This window comes from Dipodomys ordii, unplaced genomic scaffold, assembly GCF_000151885.1.
Source record: "Dipodomys ordii isolate 6190 unplaced genomic scaffold, Dord_2.0 Scaffold9, whole genome shotgun sequence".
In the NCBI taxonomy this organism is placed as follows: Eukaryota; Metazoa; Chordata; class Mammalia; order Rodentia; family Heteromyidae; genus Dipodomys; species Dipodomys ordii.
The window spans coordinates 6,493,677-6,512,049 of NW_012267225.1; the positions used below are offsets into that span (position 1 = coordinate 6,493,677).

Below are 18,373 nucleotides of genomic sequence, written 5' to 3' on the forward strand. Positions count from 1 at the left end.
TCCAATTAACCTTAAAAACCCTGGAAGTAGAGCTGTGGCTCAAGGGGTAGAGTACTACTTTTGAGCAGAAAAAGCCCAGGGACAGTATCCAGGCCCTTAGTTCAAGCCCCAGAAGCAGCGCGCGCGCACACACACACACACATAAATGTATTTGCCTCAACTAAGAATTTCTGTTTTCCTCCTTTGTAGGAATAGACCTCATCGCAGCATTTTATGGTTGCCTGTATGCAGGCTGTGTGCCAATAACCGTCCGGCCTCCACACCCCCAGAACATTGCCACGACGCTGCCTACAGTCAAGATGATTGTGGAGGTACTACACCTGGAGGGCTGTGGGTGCCTTCCCCCCACCTCTCTGGGTCGCGCTGCAGGTCATAGACCTGAAGCCCCCGAGGGTGGTTGCTGTCTGCTGAGTTTGTGAGCATAGAGTGGAAGTGATGGGAGAGGAAATGGTCTCCACCTCCAGGGAGCCTAGGAGCTGCTTCTCATCGAGCTTCCTAAACCAGATTTCAGTGAGGCCTGGAAGGGAGGTGGGGGGGGTCAGCAGGGGCTGCTGTGCACTGACACTGAAGGTCTTCTAGAGGAGGCAGCTCTCTGGAGAGGCCAGCCTTGCCATCACGAAGCACTTCCCTCTGTACCTAACCAAGAAAACCAAAGGAAAATGGAGGATGGGTTTTTCCCCTATTTGAAGAGGAGCCATGAGAAGCAAAATTAGTTTGAACAGAGAATGGCAGTGTCCTGTCACCCAGTGGAGACCCTTTGAAGTCATATTGGAGTACTTCTGTGGTAGATGATCAGGACAGAAAATATGTATGCATCTCAACATACATGTGGCACGTGTGTGTATGTGACATATGTGTGTATGCCAGTGCTGGGCTTGAACTCAGGCCAAAGCTCTGTCCCTTAGTTTTTTCACTCAAGGCTGTCACTCCATCACTTGAGCCATAGCTCTACTTCCAGTTCTTTACTGGTTATAGTTGGAGATAATGCTTGGGCTGTCTTTGAACCAGAATCCTCAGATGTCAGCCTCCTAAGTAGCTAGGATGACAGACGTGAGCCTGGTGGCCAGCTGTGCGACACCTATGATGGGGTTTTGATGCTCTTTTTGGGATGTGCTCATGAGACCAGGCGCATCTCCACCCTAGGCCATGCGGGAACAGGGTCTTCAGTGGCTTGTGCTGTACCTGTGGCATCCATGATCAGATCCCGCCATCCGGCACCTTTGCTCCTCACCAGAAGCTGTGCCCTTAGGAATCCGATCCTCCTGTTAACCTGTGTGGTTTCAGTGTAGATGCTGAGCATGAGGCACATGTGTGAAAAACAGCAGAGATTTGTCTTTCCAGGTTCACAGTCCTTCATTCCATCTTTGTCTCTCTGGCCCCCAGGTGAGCCGCTCTGCCTGTCTGATGACCACACAACTAATCTGTAAACTGCTACGGTCCAGGGAGGCGGCGGCGGCTGTAGATGTCAGGACGTGGCCCCTCATCCTGGACACAGGTCAGCTCTTGAGCATGCTGGATACGTGCACTTGCTTGTGTGGCCCTTGATTATTAGGGAAGCTAGACTAATAGATTCTTTTCTTCACCAGATGATTTGCCAAAGAAGAGGCCGGCTCAGATCTACAAACCTTCCAACCCAGACACACTGGCCTACCTTGACTTTAGTGTGTCCACAACTGGGATGCTAGCTGGCGTAAAGGTGAGCAGTGGGTCTGTGCAACACAAACACTAGTGAATAGTGAAGTCCAACCGACAGGCCATGCATCGACTGTCAGCTCGTGTCCTTACACTGTGGTGACACATGGAAAGAGGAGTACGTATGCTTTCTAAGCAAGCTGCCGTGTGTGCGACCTGGCTCTAATGTCAGTAGTTCATGAGGCTAAGTAATTTCTTTACATTGCTACAGTCTTCCTCATCCGTAATAGACTTGTGCATATGTTTTCCTTTCTTACTGTCTCTCAAATTCTGTTTTCTAAATCTCTGCACATGGAAGTTTCATTGCAGATTGCTGCTCAGTATGTGTAGCTGCAATGATCCTTTTCCGTATTGAAGAGCAGAAATACTAAGGCAGCATTAGGCTCTTCACAGCTCAGGTGATGTCCAGGTACTGTGTCACCCTAAACCAGTAGCTTCTCTGCCTCCAGACCTTGTCCTCAGTGTCTCTGCCTCTGAGTCAGACTGGGAAATGTGGCCTTCATGATTTCACTTGGTTCTCAGACTCTTATCTGCTGTTCAGTGGAATTTGAAATATTATATAGATTAATAAAATTATAGTTTTAAATAAAATATTTTTCGAAAGCTTTTTGAAAAGAAACATTTTCAAAACCAGATGACTTAGTTACTAGTACTGAAATTATTCTCGAGCCTCTTGCTGCATTCTTTTGATCATTTTCCCAGTGTACGGAAGTGGGAGTTGTCATGTTAAATCCTGATTCAGCAAAGATGTTTTTATACTTTATTGGGATGGGGTCTATGTTTATCACCTCCTGGTGATCCCACTTCATCTGAGTTATACACTGTTGAAACTCTAAAGAACTGGATGGCTAGACTTTCTTTCAAACTTATAAAAGGTGTTTTTTTTTAACTTTTGACTATTTAACTTCATGAATACCTGAAGTAAAATATGTTATGATGTCAGTTAATGAAAATCCATATGCTTCAAATGCTAAGAGGCACAGGATCCAGGTGGTATTATCTGGCATATGTCTGTGGAGCATGGAATCTATGGTCTCTTGGGTTGTCTAAAAATGTAGTTTACCTAAAAAAGATTTTTTATTTAATTTCAGCTTTTATTCAGGAACATCACTTGATTACAGAGCATAAAAGTTTTGCTCTTCAATGGCTTTGCAATGTCCAATTTCATATAAGACAGGATTGTGCATTTATCTGTTTAAATTGCATCATTTTATCTACTTAAAATATGACCTTAGGTGAGTTCTGGTGGCTTATGCCTAGAATTCTAGCTACTCAGGAGGCCAAAATCAGAGGATCATGGTTCAGAGCCACCCTGAGCAGCAAAGTCTATGAGACTCTTATATCCAGAAAAAGCTAGAAGTGGCACTGTGGCTCGAGTGGTAGAGCACTAACCTTGAGCACAAAGAGGCTCAAGGACAGTGCCCAGGTCAAGTTGAAGCCCCATGATCACCAAAATAATAATAATAGTAATAGTAATAATAATAAAGAATGACTTTGCACTTTAGAGGCTCCTAAAAGATCCCCAATATACATTTACTTGAGATTGATAAAGGTTATCACATCTAGGATTAGCTTTGGGCTAACCACCTTAAGGTGGTCATTTCCCCTTTCAGAAAATACTGTGGCTCCAAAAGCCAGCTAGAAGGAACTGTGTCTCACATCTAGAGAATTGTGCCGATTATCCTGTAATGAATTTAGTGAGGTATCTGGACTGGAGGGCGTTCTGGGCCTGCCCAGCTTCTAACAGTGCCTTGCTGTCTCGCTGTGGAAGGATTGCCTGTTCCCAGGGTCTCTCATCTCTTGCTGGAGTGATGGATGAATTGAAAACCAGGCACTAGGCTACATTTCCTTGTTATTACAGTGTTCTGCATCAGTCCTCTTACAGGGGGACTTGATGCTTCAGATAAACTTGTGACACGTTTTTACACTGTGGCACTTGGTGCTGTCTTCTGTGCTGCTTCTACGTCACCTCTTCTCTTGGTCTTGTTTGGATAGAAGCCACAAGAACACTGACTCTGTTAGACACATGCAGTCCAGAACCCCTGGGTCACCCTCTGCAGATTCCAAAGAGACTTAAGTGCTGTGGAGGAGGCTGCAGCTGTGCCGGTGTGTGGCAGGCCCTGTTCAGGTACAGGGCTCAGCACTGCACACGGACACTGCCTCATTTTCCCACAATGCCACCCTGCTTTTGCTGAAAACATGCCACCTTTCAGCACACCTAACGTTTTACCTTTTTACTAAGATTCGGCGCAATCACTTTTACCTTGCTTCTGGCACCACTTTTTCAGAGGTCAGTTTTCACCACATCCAGGGCAGGGGCCACTCAAGCAGAGCACACCACAATTGAACACAACCGACAGTAACACAGGACTCTGTGGAAAGCACAAATCCTGTAAATCCTTAAAAAGACTTAAGTCAAAGCCCAAGCAGACAATATTGGGAAATGGGTATTTGCAAGAGGGGAGAGAGGGACCAAGGGAAGAGGGGTAAAGAATGAAAAGGGAAGTGGGGAGAATGCGGACAGGAATTCATTATCTATACCACAGAATTGAGAAACATGAGGGAAGGGGTGGGGGGAAGAGGGGGAAGATGGCGCACATCAAGATGCTTTGTGCACATGATCTGCTGGTTAAATGGCAAAAAATTCAATGCTCTACCTAAAATTAAGATATGTAAGGGACAGCTGGGTTGGAGGGGGTGAGAGTGTGGAAAGGGGGGACCATGATCAGGGTGCCCTGGATTCATCAACTGCCTCTGTGAGTGGCAGCTGCTTTGTACAACTACTTAAAGATAATAAAATATGCAGACCGATAATGCAGGGCTCACTGAATTGTACAACACACATGCAGGAATTTAAAATGGTTTTGTTTGAAACATCTTTGGATCTCTTTTATTTATTTTCAGAGTGCTTGGGCAAAACCGTGCATAGTGAAATCATGAATGAGGCAGGCTTATTTATTTGAGAGTGCGCCTTAGTTCCTATTGGTGTCTGTTCTGGGCTGGGAAGAGGGGAGAGCTTGGCCCTCACCTGAGTGCTAGCAGGTGAGATTGGCTTTCAGCTGCTGCCCCCTGGCAGGGTGGCCACCATGCAGGCAGAGCATCGGGCTTGCTACAGGAAGGCCACGTTCCATTTCCTTCCGTCAGCACATTCTTTCCTTCTCTGAGCCTCCCATTTCCTGAACGTTAAGGTGAGGGGTTCCTTGTGCACAAAAATAGGGCAGTCTCCCCCTGCAGAGGTGGAGTGAACTGTGACATGCTCTTAGCCCACTGCACAGGCAGCTGCAGGGGCACGGGAGCTCCTGCCTGTCTAGCCACCGCGCAGAGCACAGTGCCCCTGTTACCTCAGCTGCTGGAGCTGGTAGGCCCTAGAAGATTGGGATAATCTGGGAAGATGGTGAGAGCCTGCAGCCATGCGCCTTTGAACCCTTGACCAAGACACCATGGTGTCCGCGATGCTGGTGGCTTCCTAGGAGCAGCAGCAATGCCTCCATGGACCTGGTGTCAGCCTCCACACCCCTTTTCTACCTGTCTTACAGATGTCCCACGCAGCCACCAGTGCCTTCTGCCGTTCCATTAAGCTGCAGTGTGAGCTTTACCCCTCTAGAGAAGTGGCCATCTGTCTGGACCCCTACTGTGGGCTTGGGTTTGTCCTCTGGTGCCTCTGCAGGTAAGATCCCTCTTCTAGATCTTTCACAGTATTCCTGGAGCTAAGGAAGTGGTTTGCATCCAGACCTAAAGTGCGTCTTAGAGGACCACTTGAGGAATATCATTATGTAATTACAAAGAAAGCAAGTACACAAAACACCAGAAAGCTTGAAAGAAAATAATGTAAAGAACCTCAGGTCTGGCTGGGTATTGGCAGCCTGTGCTTCCACTCAGAAGCTGAGATTTGGGAATCCTGGTCTGAAGCCAGACCACCCTAATCCAAGAGACTCTTATATCCAGATAACCAGCAAAAAGCCTGATGTGGACAGGTAGCTCAGTAGTAGAACACTGTATAGGAGCAGAAAAGCCAAGCAACAGTGCAAGGCCCTGAGTTTAAGCCCCAATTCTGGGATGTGCACACACATACCCCTCAGATTGAGATGAAAGAATATTAGGATAAAAGGCTACTTTTACAGACTTCAGACAAATTTTGTGTGGTAGAAAGTTACTTGTAATCATTAGTTATTTGAAAAGAATATGTTATTTTTCTGTGCAAAAGATCTTATTAGAAATAGATTTTGAAGATTCATTGAATTTTCTTACATGCCTTTAACCAGTTGGATCCTGTTATGATAAAAGTATGCTAGTTCATCTATGAACTTTGATACAGCTTAGAAATCCTTTTAAGTTTTACATCATTATCTAGTGTATTTATTATAATGGCATCTATTAATCTATGTAGTAATAAACTGGAACATTAAAGGTGTAGTTTTGTAAAATATTCTTAAATCCACTTTTTATACATAATTACAGTTTGGAGTCTTTCATTTTTTTCTTATTTCTCTAAATGGGCTATCATGTGATGATAAAATTAAAGAATGAGTATATTATTCTTCTCTTTAATGCTCTGTTTGGATTATACTCATCAAAACTTTAAAAGATTGAACCAAGGCAGGTGTAGTGACTCATGTCTGTAACGCTAGCAACCCACAAAGGGAAGGTCAGAAGAATCAAGGTTCAAGGTCAACCAGGGTCAAAGATGTTTATGAGCTCTCATCTCAAATAATAAGCCAAACCTAGTGGCACATACCTGTCATTTTAGCTGTTTGGGAGGTATAAAGAGAAGGATCAGGTTTTAGGTCAGTGTGGGGGGAAAAAATTGACTTCAAAAATAACTCGGGGAGGAGTTGGAGGTGTGGCTGTTGGTGGAGTGCTAGCCATTGAGCAAAAGTGGCAGGTACTGAGTTTGAGTTCCAGTCATGACTTAAAAAATAATAACTACATTAAAAAAAATTTAGGAGCATGCCTCAAGTGATACACCTGCCTAGCCAGTGCAAGGCCTGAGTTCAGACCCCAAGAAGGATTCAGTCACCAAGAAGGACTGTCTTAATTGTCTTAATTTTCTTCCTTTTGCTCTGGATGTCAGTTTTCTAAATTAGGGATAGACACCCATTTCCTTCATTGGCTGCTTAACAGTTCATTCCATGGTGTCTCTCGCAAACTGTAGCCCAAGGCTGCCAGAGACAATTTTTTTTTTATTTGTGAAGATACTGTACAGAGGGGTTACAGTTACATGGGCAGGATAATGCGTACATTTCTTACCAAGCATTGCAGCCTCCTCCTTTTGTTTACCCTTCACATCCCTTCCCAGCCTCCCCACTCCCCCCCACCAGAGACAATTTTTAAATAAATGAGCAACGGCTTTGTTCCAACAAAACAAAGCTAACCATGGGCAGAGTCCATGTTATGCTCGTTCCCATTCTAACTGCAGACTTTGAACCGAAAAGTGATTCCTGTGATTTTTACCAAGAAGAGGGTAGAGTTCATTAAATGTAGCTGCATTGAGAGAAACCCAAGGGCATCACAGCTGTTAGATGCTTCCAGTGATTGTTGAAAATGCTAATGGCTTGGTAAAATATTTCCCTGCTTTCCAGAATATCTTCAGCAATGTGGCCTCACTTTTTAGAGTTGGTTGTCCTGTCTGTGTCTGACACACGATGAGGCCTGTGGGAAGTCATTTCCCACAAGGGAACGCTGCCCTAACCTGCCCACCCCTCCTGCTCACCTGCCCTGACCCCCATTTCTGCCTCTGCAGTGTGTACTCGGGGCACCAGTCCATCCTCATCCCGCCCTCCGAGCTGGAGACCAACCCCGCTCTGTGGCTCCTCGCCGTGAGTCAGTACAAAGTCCGGGACACCTTCTGCTCCTACTCCGTGATGGAGCTCTGCACCAAGGGCCTGGGCTCACAGACAGAGTCCCTCAAGGTGAGTAGCTGTGCTCCTGGCCTCAGTTTAGGTGTGTATCGGGCACTCTGGTCCCAAAGGGGACATTGGCTGGGAGAGGCCAGCACAGGACCATCCTTCTATGATCTGTTGCCTGAGACTTACAGATCACTTTTGGGAGAAGCTGCCTTTGTTTTAGCATGAGTGAATGGTTCTGCCTGCCACAAATAGTAATATGTGTGAGTGTAAATATGCAAAAGTTTTAAATTTCACTAGATCGGCTTGAAAGATCCAAATTTTCCCCTGCTTGATGAGTTAAAATTTTCAAGGAACTTTTGGTGTTTACCTAGAAAGGTTTGAATTTAGCTGTTCATCTTGATGTTCCTGGCAGACCCTAATTTGAAGGCTAGCCAAAGCTATCCATGTGTCTAAAGCACCATGTTTACTGTGTACAGGCCAAGGATTCAATCCTCAGCTGCACAAAAAAGAAAGGAAGGGAAGGGAAGGGAAAAAGAAAGGCTATCATAAATTGTGTGTCCTCCTCATTCAAGTACTTGAACACTTGAGGGACTGATGGTTTGGTTAGGCTAAGGCCTCTCTTAAAAGCTCTACTTTTACTTAAGACACCATTTTCACTGGACCACCGCATTCAGGCCCTTCTGTCAGCAAGTCTTTCTCCAGTTCAGCTGAAACGCACAAGCTTTCACCACTGTGAGTGTTTGTGTGGACTTGCTGAATTCCTTTTCCCAGGATCCTTCCGGCTTGGCTCAGCTGACTGTGTATGGTACAGATGCTGAGATGTGGTTAAGGACACACTTACTGTAGAAACTGAGATGCACTTGATAAGGAGAGCTTAGCTTGACCTTTCCTGTGCCCTGAGATGTCAGTGGAGAGCTGCCAGTATGAAGTTGTTAGCACATTTCAGTTCAACATCCCTACATTTTTTTTGCGGGGGGAGGGGGGGGAGTCTGGTCATGGGGCCTGAACTCTGGGCCTGGGCGATATCCCTCAGCTCTTCAGCTCAAGGCTAGCGCTCTATCATTTGAGCCACAGTGCCACTTCCGGCTTTTTTTCTTTTTGCTTATGTGGTGCTGGGGAATCGAACCCAGGGCCTCATGCATGCAAGGCAAGTGCTCTACCACTGAGCCACCTTCCCAGCCCCATCCCTAGATTTTAGCATGTGGCTTCCTCCTTTCTCTTGTACATGGGTGCTCTCAGGATTGCCCACAAATGCTGCTCCTTCCCCAGGAAGCTGGTCTTTCTCACCTTTTTCTCTTCACCACTCTTACTGCAGTGGACCCTTTCTGTGCCAAAATACCAGCATCCCGGAATCGTTTGACACGCAGGCGGGCAGAGGAGGGGCAGTGTTGCTGTGTTGCCGTTGCTCTGGGTGAAGGGATTCTGGTTTCACACAGGTGAGCATAACAGGCACGTGAGGCTGCATTGGTGACCCTGTGCTTCCTTCCAGGCACGAGGACTGGACTTGTCCCGAGTAAGGACATGTGTGGTGGTGGCTGAAGAACGTCCCAGAATTGCTCTCACACAGTCTTTCTCAAAGCTGTTTAAAGACCTGGGCCTCCACCCACGGGCTGTGAGCACTTCCTTTGGCTGTAGAGTGAACCTGGCGATTTGCTTACAGGTGAGGTTCGTGAAAACTAGTCAGAGCTGAGTGACAACAGTGACAACTGTTTTTAGTAGCAGGTGTACAGGGCAAACCTGCTCACACTGTTTTCTTTGGCTGACTCCTAGCTACGTTCTTTAATTAAATGCTGTGATTGGTAGATGCATATATCCTTTCTTTTTAAGTTATATTCCTATCCATTCTTCAAAACTAGCTTTCCTAGGCTTGTTCTGGTGTGTTTTTGTTTTTTTAATCTTTGTAGTAGGAGTGGCACTTCTGCAGACCTCTGCTGTGCAACTTTGTGAGAGATTCCACACTTCGCTCTTTCACAGACAGGAGTTCAGGAGGGAGAATTCCACAATGTTCATCAGACTGAAGAATTTACTTTGTCACACTAACCTAAAATTGCAAAGCTACATTGCACTCCGGGAATGTGAGTGAGGCGAGTCTCAGAGTGGCCTTGCAGTGGGCAAAGAAAAATTTGTTTCCTACATTAGGATACTTTTGACCCTCTTCACTACTTTTTTCTTTTCACGTCTTTTTGTTTTTGTTTTTGGTGCCAGTCCTGGGACATCAGCTCAGGGACTGGGCCCTGTCTCTGAGCTGCCTTTGCTCAAGGCTAGCGCTCTACCACGTTGAGCCACACCACCACGTACTGTTTACTGCTGGTTAATTGGAAATGACTCTCACAGACTTTCCTGCCCAGGCTGGCTTGAAACTATAGTTCGCAGATCCCAGCCTCCTGAGTAGCTAGGATTACAACAGGTGTGAGCGCCTGGTGCCTGGCCAAACAGCTTTTTTATTTTTTTTTAAAACAAAATCTTATATGCATGTATTTTGTTTCAGTCTTTCTTCTCCTCAAATTAGCTCCATTTACAAAGAAATTACAAGCTAATAAATTTGTCTCAAGACCCAGTTAAATCTGTCCTTATGATTGAAATTAGTACCCTTTCCTAAGTCTGAAGAACTGAGCTTATCCTACCACATCAGCTCCTCTAATGCTTGGGGTCATCTGCATCTGCCCCTCACATTGTTTCAGCCATGTTCATGTATCCATTTCCTCCCTGACACAGCCAGGATGGGAGTCTCTTCCTGTCTCCTCTCTTAACTGGGCCCCCTGGTGGAAACAGGTCAGAAATTCAAGGAGAAATTGCATGACAGCTGAAGTGATGCTTACTTTTGTGTTTTCTAAATTGTTGGGGGTAAAGGGGGAGAAGCAGAGGGTATGTGCCATATTAACTTTAATAATAATATTAGCCTGTGGTAACAGGTAACAAAGTTCTCCATTTTGTTATACAAACTTAAAGCCTTATATAAATGTAAAAAATAGAATAGATATATTTATTTACTCTTTATTATCCTTCATTTATGTCTATCCATTTAAATCTAGAATATTTTAAGAAGGCTTACAGGGAAGGAAAACATCAAATAGAAGACAATTATACACTCAGAAAGTAAGCAGATTGGTTCAGGTGACATTCAAGAATGAAGTTGGGGAATAGGTCTTTTCAGGAGGTGCCTGAAATGCCAGCTCCTTCACGGTGGCGTCCTCAGTGCCCTGGAGATAGTTAATAAATATCCGTGCTTGCTGAGAAAATGAAGCTGTAGGTTTCTAATAAGAGATAGTAACATTCTTTCGTAGAAGTAATCCCACAATATGGCTACTAAACCCAGAGTTGACGTTGCTAGTTAGTGAGCAGACGTCCCTCAGTCCCCCTTCACAGGGAGCGCAGGCTCCTTCTCCGTCTCTCTGAAACCTTTTCAGTTCCTCTGGCTGCGAGCCTTTGCCTCCCTCTGAGACCTGTAGCTGTGCATCTCTGTGTCATAGATTTGTCTCCTGTCTCTTGTACGTGGTGAGCAGCCCTGTCAGCAAGCGCATTCTTACCAAGGACCTTCCTCCAGGTCCAGCACGTTCTCACACAGTTACCTAGCCACCTTTGGGTGGGAGTGCATTCCATCAAGTGCTAAAACCGGATTCCTGTGATCACCCGTCTCAGGCATGTAAATATGCACATTCATTGCATAAGTTAAATGCTCACTTGATTAGGGCCCAGTGACCTGTGTAAAAAGTAAAGGGCACAAGCCATGCACTGGTAGCTCACGCCTGTAATCCTAGTTACTCAGGAGGCTGAGATCTGAGGATGGAGGTTCAAAGCCAGCCTGGGCAGGAAAGGCCGTGAGACTTTGATCTCTCATGAACCACCAGAAAACCGGAAGTGGCGCTGTGGCTCAAGTGGTAGAGTACTAGCCTTGAGTGAAAAAGAGCTCAGGAACAGCACCCAGGCCCTGAGTTTAAGCCCCATGACTGAGAGAAAAATAAAATTATAGAGCACTCCTGAGCATTCACTGATTGTGTGGAATATGCTGCAAATGAGTTTATGATATAAATCACCATGGGGAAAAAAAAGTTCAGATCTTTATTTGTAACTCTTCCTTGCAAATGAAGATCAGGGTTTACTGTTAATCACAAATCCATACATGAAGTCCAAGAGACCTGGATGGAAGAGAAAAAACATACACACTGAAGACAAAACAAAAGCCAATGTATTCTGCCAATGTATTCTTTAACCAGTGTGTTGGCTCTTGGATACAAAAGTTAGTTATTTCTTCCTTAGTCATGAAGTATAAAATTTAGTCAATTTTATGATGAGAAAAGTAGGCCCAGAAAAACTAAGTAAACTTTCCTAATTGACAAAGCTATGAACTAAAACAGAAAGAATCTACAAGTATGAATCATTTGTTATTCTCACGAATGACACGTCCCAGAATTGAGCTGTAAAAGTGAGTCAATTTCAGTTTGTAAAGCTATGATTAAAGTGGACAATTGGGAAGATCGAATTATGACTTCTGGGTTTAATTAACTTTAACATAAATTTTTTCTTAGTACTATTAAGTAGTGTCACTTGTTTGTTAACCTTCATTGGAAAGACATTTCCTCCAGCCACAATTACTGTTCAAAGTTGGAATCAACAGAGAAGTAACCTTCCTTCTAGCAGAAAAAGAAAGATAAAATGAGACATCTTCTGTTCTCCAAAAGATGTTTCTTAATTAAGGGGAAAAAAAACTAAACAAGAACTTTGATTTTTATTATATAGAAAAAGAGTGACAAAGAAGATGCTTTGCAATAAATAACGTTGTAGATTTCAATCAATTGTAACAGTTCTAATCAGCCCTAGATCTTGACACTCACCCAGTGAAAGAGAAATACAACCACTCTGGTGATGGAATTAGTCATTGATTGTTACAAAGAAACCACGTGGAAGGCTCAGATAGGCAATATAAATCTTAAACTCTAAGAACAAATAGTTGCAATAAGGCTTTCATTAATTCCAGCTCTCAAACTCACTGGTTTCCCTGTACACTGCACTTAGATGAGGGAAGCAAGAATAACTATAAGATGCCGCTGGGGATTTTTGTGCACTCCAGAGAATTGATCATACTCAGCTGAAACTTTTACACCCTCTTCTATTGATATATGTTGTCTCAGATAATGAAAAAACTGATACTCAAGCTTAAGGGCCCACTATTCCCTTATTACCTGGTGCATCAATCAGGGTTGTAATTTGTAAGCAACAAATAAAGCAGCCTGTAAAGAAAAGTAAGTTTGCCGGTGTCGTGAGCACACTCTCAGGGCTCTCCTGGCCTGTTTTAGGCCTGCACCATCGTGTCCTTAGGAGACAGGACCCTGTGTTTTCATGTCTTCAGCTGGCTGCTGGCCCCGAGCTCTCTCCTCCCCAACTCCCAGCTTCCCCTCCACCTGCCTGCTGTGCACACGCTTGCACTATCATGAATGAGAGAACCATTTTTTTTCCTGCTGTGGTTTGGGGATCTCCCCCAGGCTCGCTTCCAGCATACTTATTCCCCAGAGAAGGGGTCTGCATTCACCCTGGACTCAGGAAGTGAGAGAGTTCCCTAGTATAGAAAAAGATTTCAGATGCTTGTTGACCAAAAAGGACAACAGAAGGCTCACCGGCCCACCCCTTTGGCTGCCCTTTGGCTGTCCAGGGTCAGTACACAACCCCATTCTTACCTGTCTTCACAACCTACCCACAAGCCACCACAGCATGGCATTCACAGACTCAAACTAGGAGATGAGCCGGAGTTTCTGAGTGACTGTGATCAATTTGAAGTCGGGGTTTTCTAGCTGACTTCTGCTGACATCACTGGTGTTCTGTAAGCTATAGACAAAATTACAAAGTTTACTACCATGGACTATAAAGTTAGGGACAAAGGACAGAAAAGAGGAATGCTGATCATTCATCTATCTGTGTTTTTGGATAGCAGATGTGTTAGGCTCCAGGCATGACAGCTTTAAACACATTTCCACTCTTGGCTCCACCACTGGATGAGTGTATTTTTCCACCAGTCCCCTCAGGAACAGTGGATTAACCAGAGGGGTGTGCTGCTCCCCAGTGGCTTATGCTTGTACTCCTAGCTACTCAAGCAGCTGAGACCTGGAGAATTATGGTTCAAAGCCAGCCTAGGCAGAAAAGCCTTTGACTTAACCAACAAAATGCCAGGCAGGAGGCATGGCCCAAGTGGTCGAGTGTCAGTTATGCCTTGAGTTCAAGCCCCATACCAGCTTGGGGGAAAGAAAGCATTTAAGGTCCCAGGACACAATGGTGCTATGGCTTCACACATTCCTTCAGTTTGTCTAGCTCTTCTCACAATGAACAAACAGTTCCTTATTACCTCTAGGGAGAGTTTCTGGGTTTCAGTCTGTGCATCTGAGCTTGCCACGCGTCTTTGAAGTTCAGCAGCTGCCACAGAAACATCCGTGCTGCTTACGGTCTGAACGCTGCCCTGCTGTGGTGTGGTTCAGCAGTCCCCAGAACTGGAGCCTCTAGTAGGCACTTTTCCTAAAGGGTGAGAGAGACAGACAAACTGACTGACTGACTGACTGACAGGAGCTGAGGCTCAGCCATTCATGAACTCTTTTCACCACTACTTGGCTAAAGGCAGAAACAGACAATCCAGAAACAAACAGGCATGCTTTATATCTCAATAAAATGCTGTGGAAGCAAGCAAGTCTTATCTGGCTGTTCCCTGGAAAAGCTGATTCTTTGCCAGTAAATGGCATGGTCCAGCAAAGGATCTGGATCTTTCATCTTTCCTGAACCAAATAATCAGAACCCCCTCTTTCCCTGAAAGTCTGTCACCTGCCATGACTTAGTCCTAAAGCAGCCAAGATGCTTAATACCAACCACTGAAACAAAAGTTGAATTTGGGCAAAACACAAATGTATTGAAAAGGCTGGAGGTGGAGGGTTATTTGGTTGATGGGTTGTCTGGTTTTGTGCTGGCTCTAGAGCTTGAGCACATTGTACTCTTGCTCAGCTTGCTTGCTCATGATAGGTACTCAGCCTCTTCAGCCAGGCCTCCAGCCTAGCTTTTTGCTAGTTGCTGGAGATAGAGTCTTTTGTAAATCTTTCTTCCCTGGCTGGCCTTTTTTAAGTACCATTGCTTTTGTACTTTGGAGTAGTGGTAATTCTTCACTTTGGCTTTGTTACTTAACACAATGCAGCTGTAAGAATTCTGCTGTTGTGGCTGCTGTGGTGTGTGGTGTCTGCCTGCCAGTTGTCTTCATTGAGGACAGACACACAAAGAACAATTATACATTGATTCAAGTGTCCAGCTAGAAAATTCTTCCATGTTCTGTACGTACCTGGGAATATTTGGAAAAGATACCCAAGTTTTCCTAGGGGAAAACACATTGCATCCAAGGAGTTTGCTCTCTGGATTTTTCCCACCATGGCTTGTGTAGCAGGCGGGAACATGGAGGTAATGAGGGAGAGATGGAAGGTGATGTGTCTCTGTTTGGGGCAAACAGCTGTGATGATGAAGACAGCATTCTCCCCAGGGTGCGCCTCACCGCTGAGCTGCTATGTGTGAGAGCTCAGTGTGGGTGAGAGCTCAGTGTGGGTCCCTTGGACTTCACGTGAACTCTCGCCACTTTTCTTTTACCTAGTCTTATAGATGCATAGGGCTGGGCACCCACATTTTAGGATAAAATCATCTAGACTTCCATGGTCTTAGAAAGTTGAGCTGTTTACATGAAGATAAAAGGTCAGTGAACTTAACCAATAAAACAAGTTTTACATTCCTCAGGGGGAAAAAAAAGAAAGTAGATGAAAACACCATAAAACCACACTGTCTGTAATACCACCTAGTAAAACCACCTGATTAAAAAAAAAAATCTCCAGACGTGTATGTGTCCACGCTTAGTGACCTATGACTCTTTTCTGACCTATTGATCTCTTTGCTCTATGGATAAGTTGATGTCTTTTTTTCCACCTTTAACGGTACACTGTTTACTTTTAATGCTTTCCATATCTGACATTGTTTTTGATCTTCTTTTACTTTGTTTCCTGCTTTCTGCATTGTCCTCTCCATCCTCCCCCCCATCCCATTTTGAATTGTTGGGTCATTCTGTGTGTGTCTGTGTGTGTCCTCTCTGTCTGGTTTCTGTTGGTCTGGTGTTCTTTCCTCTCTTCTGTTCCCACCCCCCGCTGCTGTAGCCCCACAGGCTGTGGACGCAGGCCGAGCAGGTAGGGGATTTTTCTGTTCATCACACCATGTCTCTTTTCCTTCCCACCGACCCACCTCCACCTGCCACCTCCAGCACTGTGGCAGGCTGGAAGTTGAGTTCAGAGATGGATGAGGGCCCTGCAGACCCTGTGGTCAGGGTCCACACCACCCAGGGCTGGCGCAGGCGGGGCAGATGCTGTAATTCCACTGGATGTGGTCTGTGGGTTTCTGGCCAGTCCAGGCTCATTTCCATACTCCATCCTTTCCTTCTTCTGACCTATTCTCTGGTTTGCTTTTTTCAATTTTTATTTTAAATTTTTTTATTGTGAAAATACCGTATAGAGGGGTTACAATTACATGGGCAAGATAATGAGTACATTTCTTATCAAGCATCGATGCGTCCTCCTTTGTTTCCCCTTCCCATCCCTTCCCATCTCCCAGCCCCCCATCCTCACCCCCCCTTTTGTTTTAATTTTTAATTGACCACCTATAGTTCCGTGTCTCACACCACTCAGAACATCAGATCAGTTCCTCATTCGGTCTTCATCTTTAGCACAGCTTCACTGAATAATCAGCCGTAGGCTAGAAAGAATGTCCTGAGCTTTGTGTCGCCATATACACCACTTCGAGCTGGTTTGCATGTGCTATTCTTTTCTCCATCTTGGTGATGAGATACCAGAGGCCAGGATTTCTGATAGCATGTTTTTATGGAGTTGACTTTATTTTTATCCTTATAATTTAAACACACTTCGGGTTCAACATTGAGATTTCACCTGAAAACTATTAGTGTAGTCCAAATAAATTTTAAAAAGTTTTTGTTTTTGGAATCTCAATTAATTGTCGGTCCCCTCTATTTCTAACCAAGGTATTGTAGTTCCTTCCTAATAAATATATGTGAAAGGGGCTGGGAAGGTGGCTCAGGGGTAGAATGCTTGCCTTGCATGCATGAGGCCCTGGGTTCGTTCCTTAGCACCAACATAAGCAAAAAAAGTCGGAAGTGTGCACTGTGGCTCAAGAAGTAGAGCTCTAGCCTTGAGCTGAAGAGCTGAGGGACAGCGCCCAGGCCCAGAGTTCAGGCCCCACGACCAACCAAAAAAAGAAAAAAGTGTATGTGAAAGGGATCGATCTGTCAGGCAGCCTCAACCATACTGCTCTGACATGGACAGAAAGCTCTGGAGGGAAGTCAACCCGGCCTACTTCTTAAGGGATTTGTGGCACCAAGATAAGATTTCTGGACTATTGTGTTAAATAAGGTCAGGGAGCTCAGACCAGAGTTCTGCTCAGCTGGCATGGATAAACATGCAGCCTCCCGAAGGATGTCAGGGACAAAAATAGCAAGAAGCAGAGCACATGTAGAACACCAGGAACGAAACAGTTACTTCTCAGATCTCTCTCCTTGAGCTGCCAGTTCATGTCACCCAGCTGCCTCCTTATCTGCGTCTCTAAAAATAGACCTTTCTGGAAGCATGTAGTAAATGTCTCCCTGCAAGGGTTGTCCTTGACAGTCTGCCCTTGCCAGCCGACCTTTCCCCACAATTCCAGCCTTTTATCTGGCGGAGCCTGCCGAGGGGCTGGCCTCATCTGCAGATGTGTGAGGGTTGGGAGTCCACTCGTGAGAGGCAGGGTCCAGGCAGCCGGCGCCGCCTTTGAACACTTGAGGTCTCGCACGGAGGTTAGCGCGTAGCTTAGTGTGGTGTGGTCTGAGCAGTGTTTAGCTTTGGCCTCTCATCTCTCCAGCTTAAGGTTTTACTACACTGTTGTTCACCAGCTCAGGCAGCTTGAGCTAACCACCCTGTGTCGTTGCTTTCAGGGCACATCAGGACCCGACCCCACCACCGTCTACGTTGACATGAGAGCCCTGAGGCACGACAGGTATGGCAGGCGGGCGTGATGGCCGGATTTCTCGTTGTCCTCTTCTCTCGCAGCTGCCTGGCACATGGCTCTCGGGAGCGGGGGGGTGGTAGGGTTGGCCATGCCAACTCAGACTTCGCAGATGAAAACTTGCTTGCTCCTGAGCCCTCTGTGACTCCCCAAGTGGCTTGACCCGCCACCGTCAGCTGCCACCACGGAGCTGGGGTCTTTATTTCCTTTGGCCGTTTTGGTCAGGTGCCTTTTCACACTTCGTAAAATGTCAACCTTCTGCCTACATTTCTCTACATGAGTGGACAGTGTTGTGCAGGACTTTGTATGAAAGGTTAGAAGCCAGGAAGCCAGGTTTCCTCTCCTTCCAGACTCCTAACTGTCCATTAGCAAGCCTTAAAATTATTTTCTTGGTGCATATTTGTACAGATGGTCAGGAGAGGCAGGGAAGCAAGCAAGATGAGATTATCTTTGGAGAAAGCTCTGCCCCAACCAAGAGAAGCGATTGAGATGCCCAGGAGAGAGGAGGGTTTCGCTGTGTCTATGCAGACACTTAGTTGGACTGGCCATGCCACACTTGTCGGCCGTGGAGACGCCTGGTGGTGTCTGTGTGAGGCGCAGACTTTGGCATGCAGTTGTTGTTAGCAGGTTCTCGGGAGCGTGTTGTTATGTTATGTCCCACATGCTATTTTCTTTCTTTCTTTCTTTCTTTCTTTCTTTCTTTCTTTCTTTCTTTCTTTCTTTCTTTTTGTCATGGGGCTTGAACTCTGGGCCTGGGTGCTGTCCCTCAGCTCTTCAGCTCAAGG

General features: G+C 45.5%; 1 protein-coding gene across 1 annotated transcript in view; it reads left to right on the plus strand.

Moving 5' to 3' along the window:
- Dip2c (DIP2 disco-interacting protein 2 homolog C (Drosophila)) overlaps nucleotides 1-18,373 on the plus strand; it is a 121,183-nt gene that overhangs the window by 91,321 nt on the left and 11,489 nt on the right. The window contains exons 27-33 of the mRNA XM_013009225.1: nucleotides 190-311; nucleotides 1,384-1,495; nucleotides 1,587-1,696; nucleotides 5,229-5,359; nucleotides 7,433-7,601; nucleotides 9,028-9,198; nucleotides 17,518-17,579. Of these exons, the coding sequence (XP_012864679.1) occupies nucleotides 190-311; nucleotides 1,384-1,495; nucleotides 1,587-1,696; nucleotides 5,229-5,359; nucleotides 7,433-7,601; nucleotides 9,028-9,198; nucleotides 17,518-17,579 (877 nt within the window). The remainder of the gene's footprint in view (nucleotides 1-189; nucleotides 312-1,383; nucleotides 1,496-1,586; nucleotides 1,697-5,228; nucleotides 5,360-7,432; nucleotides 7,602-9,027; nucleotides 9,199-17,517; nucleotides 17,580-18,373) is intronic.